The sequence below is a fragment of the Lampetra fluviatilis genome, chromosome 72 (assembly GCF_964198595.1).
Source record: "Lampetra fluviatilis chromosome 72, kcLamFluv1.1, whole genome shotgun sequence".
NCBI classification, from domain to species: Eukaryota; Metazoa; Chordata; class Hyperoartia; order Petromyzontiformes; family Petromyzontidae; genus Lampetra; species Lampetra fluviatilis.
The window spans coordinates 543,681-549,759 of NC_136346.1; the positions used below are offsets into that span (position 1 = coordinate 543,681).

Sequence of the window (6,079 nt, forward strand, 5' to 3'; positions counted from 1 at the left end):
CCCCCCTCCTGCCCGGCGCCAGCGTCAGGGAGCCCCCTTGCTGCCCTGCCCTGCAGTGCGGTGAGCCGGGAGACGACCCCCCCCAAGCATGCCCCCCCCCCCACCCCCCACCCCCTCCTCCTCCTCCTCCCCCCCCCATTGTAGCGCTCGCCCCCTGGTGCGAGGGGGCAGCGCTCGGTACCGCCCTCACTTCTGGCAAAGCCGGGGGTTATAAGGGAGTGAGATGGAACAGATGGAGATTATTCATAATCAACGTTTTTGGGTTTAGATCGCGTTATTTATAAATGTGTCGTAACCCTCCACCACCCGACACGGCCAATCAGCAAAAAAGTGTCACGCTGACAAAAGACAAATTAGTTCACCGCTTTAGCCCACCGGTGTGTTGAAGCGCGAAACCACAACATTTACAATTTGAGTACGACGTTTCGCTGGTAATTGCATCCAGCATCATCGGGCAATTCGCCAGAATGGTGAGGCTCTGCTGTGTCTTCCGTTCTTATATAGAGCAGCAGCAGGGAGACACAGCAGAGCCTCACCATTCTGGCGAATTGCCCGATGATGCTGGATGCAATTACCAGCGAAACGTCGTACTCAAATTGTAAATGTTGTGGTTTCACGCTTCAACACACCGGTGGGCTAAAGCAGTGAACTATTTGTCTTTTGTCAACGTGACACTTTTTTACTGATTGGCCGTGTCGGGTGGTGGAGGGTTACGACACATTTATAAATAACGCGATCTAAACCCAAAAATCGTTGATTATGAATAATATTGGTCGCGAAAGCCTACGTGTTAAACAGATGGAGATTAGTTCACACACGGGTAGAAGGGATTGAGGTGGAACAGATGGAGATTATTCCACACACGGGGTAGAAGGGATTGAGATGGAACAGATGGAGATTAGTCCACCCACGGTGGAGAAGTCAGTGAGATGGAACAGATGGAGATTATTCCACCCACGGGTAGAAGAGATTGAGATGAAACAGATGGAGATTAGTCTACACACGGGTAGAAGGGATTGAGATGGAACAGATGGAGATTAGTCCACCCACGGTGGAGAAGTCAGTGAGATGGAACAGATGGAGATTAGTCCACCCACGGTGGAGAAATGAGTGAGATGGAACAGATGGAGATTAGTCCACCCACGGTGGAGAAGTGAGTGAGGTGGAACAGATGGAGATTATATTCTTTGGTTTTGTTCGGTAAAGTCACGTAGGTAAAACAATCAATAAAATAAAATAAATGAAAACTAAATTCAATTTCAATGTAAAGCTTTCGTGACTGCAGGGATTCATCTTCTTGGTTCTTTCAGTAAGTCACGTAGAAGGGAAATAATAAAAAATAAAACATAATAAAGTAATTCTCACGACGTTTCGGCCACAACGCAAGCAGTCGTCCTCAGGTGAAGAACAGGTCTGTCGGAAAGACAGCGTCTGAATTAAATCACGACGTTGGGAGATTAGTCCGCACACACCGACAGCTGCTGTACCGCCCTATGGCGGTTGTCTGCGTGCGTGCCGCTGCTCACCCTGACGATTCCTTTTGCTCTCCTCCTCCCCTTTGTCGCCCTCCCCAGATGCCTGCGTCCACAATGGAGTCTACCACCAGGTGGGTGACAGACGGACGGGCGGGCGTCACCGGTTGACGAATTTGTCTGTCAAGTCCACAAAACGTGGCCAATGAGTTGCTCGTTCAGCACTAACCGGTTGTGTGTGTTTGTGGGAGAGTCAACCCCCCCCCCCCCCCTGCAACCATGACGGTTGGTCGGCTTTAACGTCGTGTTCATATTCACGCCATCCGACCCAAAGTTAAACAAAGAACACCGCTCCGTCGTGGGATGACATTGGCCGCGACTGCTACGCGTTAACCAGCATAGAGAGCGGCGGTTCTCAACCGGAGCAGGGAAGGGGGGAGTACGCGTGACCCCCTGGGGTGACTACGTGGCAGCTTCCCGGGGCGGGCGATCGTACGAGGTGATCCACCCGCGCCACCGAGCACGGGGAGATGAGCCATGGCTGGCGTTCGGTCGCCCCTGAATCGGCGCAGGAGAGAAACTCCCCCCCCTTCGTCTCCAAAACCCACGAACGGGGCGTCTCCCCCCCCCCCACCCCCCCCCCACCCCCCCCCCACCCCCCCCCCACCCCCCCCACTCGCCCCGCCAGGTTGGCGAACGCTGGAACGACACGGCCAACCGCTGCGTGCTCTACTCCTGCGGGCTCGTCGGCGGGCGAGCCGCCATGCAGGAGGCCATCACCAGCTGCGCGCCGTTCAACTTCGACCACTGCGAGGTAACGGTCGCCCCCCCCCCCCGACTCCCCCCGCCACCCCCCCCCCCCTCCCACCACCCGTGTGGTGGGAGGGGGGGTGGGAGGAGCGGGGGGTGGAGGGACCATCTCCCCCCAACTTCCTCTCCCCCCGTGTCTCCCCCCTGTCTCCCGGTGTCACCACCCCCCGTCTTGTCTCCCCGTGTCACCACCCCCCGTCTTGTCTCCCCGTGTCACCACCCCCCGTCTTGTCTCCCCGTGTCACCACCCCCCGTCTTGTCTCCCCTTGTCACCACCCCCCGTCTTGTCTCCCCGTGTCACCACCCCCCGTCTTGTCTCCCCGTGTCACCACCCCCCGTCTTGTCTCCCCGTGTCACCACCCCCCGTCTTGTCTCCCCGTGTCACCACCCCCCGTCTTGTCTCCCCGTGTCACCACCCCCCGTCTTGTCTCCCCGTGTCACCACCCCCCGTCTTGTCTCCCCGTGTCACCACCCCCCGTCTTGTCTCCCCGTGTCACCACCCCCCGTCTTGTCTCCCCGTGTCACCACCCCCCGTCTTGTCTCCCCGTGTCACCACCCCCCGTCTTGTCTCCCCGTGTCACCACCCCCCGTCTTGTCTCCCCGTGTCACCACCCCCCGTCTTGTCTCCCCGTGTCACCACCCCCCGTCTTGTCTCCCCGTGTCACCACCCCCCGTCTTGTCTCCCCGTGTCACCACCCCCCGTCTTGTCTCCCCGTGTCACCACCCCCCGTCTTGTCTCCCCGTGTCACCACCCCCCGTCTTGTCTCCCCGTGTCACCACCCCCCGTCTTGTCTCCCCGTGTCACCACCCCCCGTCTTGTCTCCCCGTGTCACCACCCCCCGTCTTGTCTCCCCGTGTCACCACCCCCCGTCTTGTCTCCCCGTGTCACCACCCCCCGTCTTGTCTCCCCGTGTCACCACCCCCCGTCTTGTCTCCCCGTGTCACCACCCCCCGTCTTGTCTCCCCGTGTCACCACCCCCCGTCTTGTCTCCCCGTGTCACCACCCCCCGTCTTGTCTCCCCGTGTCACCACCCCCCGTCTTGTCTCCCCGTGTCACCACCCCCCGTCTTGTCTCCCCGTGTCACCACCCCCCGTCTTGTCTCCCCGTGTCACCACCCCCCGTCTTGTCTCCCCGTGTCACCACCCCCCGTCTTGTCTCCCCGTGTCACCACCCCCCGTCTTGTCTCCCCGTGTCACCACCCCCCGTCTTGTCTCCCCGTGTCACCACCCCCCGTCTTGTCTCCCCGTGTCACCACCCCCCGTCTTGTCTCCCCGTGCCACCACCCCCCGTCTTGTCTCCCCGTGCCACCACCCCCCGTCTTGTCTCCCCGTGCCACCACCCCCCGTCTTGTCTCCCCGTGCCACCACCCCCCGTCTTGTCTCCCCGTGCCACCACCCCCCGTCTTGTCTCCCCGTGCCACCACCCCCCGTCTTGTCTCCCCGTGCCACCACCCCCCGTCTTGTCTCCCCGTGCCACCACCCCCCGTCTTGTCTCCCCGTGCCACCACCCCCCGTCTTGTCTCCCCGTGCCACCACCCCCCGTCTTGTCTCCCCGTGCCACCACCCCCCGTCTTGTCTCCCCGTGCCACCACCCCCCGTCTTGTCTCCCCGTGCCACCACCCCCCGTCTTGTCTCCCCGTGCCACCACCCCCCGTCTGTCTCCCCGTGCCACCACCCCCCCGTCTTGTCTCCCCGTGCCACCACCCCCCGTCTTGTCTCCCCGTGCCACCACCCCCCGTCTGTCTCCCCGTGCCACCACCCCCCGTCTGTCTCCCCGTGCCACCACCCCCCGTCTGTCTCCCCGTGCCACCACCCCCCGTCTGTCTCCCCGTGCCACCACCCCCCGTCTGTCTCCCCGTGCCACCACCCCCCGTCTGTCTCCCCGTGCCACCACCCCCCGTCTGTCTCCCCGTGCCACCACCCCCCGTCTGTCTCCCCGTGCCACCACCCCCCGTCTGTCTCCCCGTGCCACCACCCCCGTCTCCCCATGTCTCCTATCTCTCCGCTGGACATGCCGTACAGGACTCGGTCGAGGTGGTCTACGACACTCATGGCTGCTGCCCCATGTCTCCCCCCTGTCTCCCTGTGTCACCACCCCCGTCTCCCCGTGTCTCCTGTCTCTCCGCTGGACATGCTGTATAGGACTCGGTCGAGGTGGTCTACGACGCTCAGGGCTGCTGCCCCGTGTCGTGCCAGCCCCGGGTGGAGCCCTCGGACTCCCCGCTGTGCCGCACGTTCAAGACGCTGGAGGTCGTCCGCGTGGGGTCTTGCAACAGCTCCGAGCTGGAGCTGGGCCACTGCAGCGGCACCTGCAAATCCTCGACAACGTGAAGACCACCTCCTCATCCATCATCGTCATCATCATCATCTTCTTTATCCTCTACGGAGACATCATCATCGTCGTCATCATGGCCATCGTTGTCATCATCATTGCCATCGTCAATGTCACCATCATCATACTACTCACTGTACTTTACACGGCTGTACACTACACTATACACTACTGTACACTACACTATATACTACTATACACTATACTTTATACTATCCACTGCACTATACACTACACACTACACTACCCACTACACCACACCCCCAATTAACGCAGTTGGCTACGTACGGCGCGAAAAAAGTTCAACATGGTCACCGTACCACTCGCCAGGCTCCTCCTCACCCCCATCCTCCTCCTCACCCTCTCCCCCCCCCCCCCCCCTCACCGCAGGCTCGACCATGCCCAGCGCTCCGTGGTGCGCGCCTGCAGCTGCTGCAGGGAGAGTTTGGTGGAGCAGCGGAGCGCCACTCTGCGCTGTGACGATGGCTCCACGAGGAGCTACGCGTACGCCTTCGTCAGGGCTTGCTCCTGCCTGGCCCTGTGCTGACCGTGGTGACGATGATGACGGTGATGATGATTATGGTGGTGGTGATTATGATGATGATAATAACGGTGACGATGATGTTGAAGGGTGGTGGTGGTAACAGTGTTGGTGGTGATGATGATGTTGAAGGGTGGTGGTGGTGACAGTGTTGGTGGTGATGATGATGGCGGCAATGATGGTGGCGATGATGGTTACCAGGAGCTACGCGTACACATTTGTTCGTCAGGGCCTGCTCCTGCCTAGCCCCGTGCTGACCACGGCCGCCTCGCCTGCCATCTCTTCTCTACCCTCAATAGCCTCCTACACCCACCACCCCCCCTCCCCGCCCCTTTCCTCCGACCTCTCTGCCACTGACCTCAGCCCCCTTCTTTTTCTTCGCTTCAAAAAGGCTGAGCGCCGTTCGCTCCTCGTTCCCAGTCTCCACCTCCCCCCGGCCGCTCCCCCTCCTTCCAGCCCCTCAAACTTCCTACTCCGTCCGCCCTCAACCACGCTGGGCGAGCCCTCCCTTACCACCTCCAAGGTCCATCCCACCTCATCGCCCCCCACTCCCCCGACCCTATCCCCTTTTCTTCCCTCCGTCCTTATCTCCATCCTTTCCTTACTTACTCTCTCTCTCTCTCTTTTCAATTCTTCTCCAATCCTCCGGTGTCTTTCCTGCCAATTTCAAGTCGGCCATCATCGCCCCACTCCCTCGATGTCAACCGCCTCTCAAACCGCCGTCCCATTTCCCGGCTTCCCCCATTTCCTCCCCAAAGGGTTTCTCGAGCGTCTTGTAAACTCCCTCCCGCCACACCAACCTCACCGCCTCATCTGCCCCACTCCGCCAGTCGGGTATAGTAGTTTATAGTGGTGTAGTGTATAGTAGTGTAGTGTATAGTAGTTTATAGTCGTGTAGTGTATAGTAGTGTAGTGTTGCCAGTG

At 60.2% G+C, this 6,079-nt stretch overlaps 1 protein-coding gene across 1 annotated transcript; it reads left to right on the forward strand.

Moving 5' to 3' along the window:
• The first annotated feature begins 1,751 nt into the window (after positions 1-1,751).
• Positions 1,752-5,175, forward strand: LOC144953162 (integumentary mucin B.1-like). Its single transcript, XM_078883722.1, has 4 exons — positions 1,752-1,757; positions 2,161-2,286; positions 4,425-4,609; positions 5,005-5,175. The coding sequence occupies exons 1-4, from the start codon at positions 1,752-1,754 to the stop codon at positions 5,159-5,161; spliced, it is 474 nt and encodes a 157-aa protein (XP_078739848.1). The 3' UTR covers positions 5,162-5,175.
• The last annotated feature ends 904 nt before the right edge of the window (positions 5,176-6,079 follow it).

Excerpts from the sequence above, each read along its gene's own strand:
- LOC144953162 (XM_078883722.1), top strand. Across the intron at positions 2,287-4,424 it reads TCAACTTCGACCACTGCGAG|GACTCGGTCGAGGTGGTCTA; the intron begins GTAACGGTCGCC and ends CATGCTGTATAG. Across the intron at positions 4,610-5,004 it reads ACCTGCAAATCCTCGACAAC|GCTCGACCATGCCCAGCGCT; the intron begins GTGAAGACCACC and ends CCCTCACCGCAG.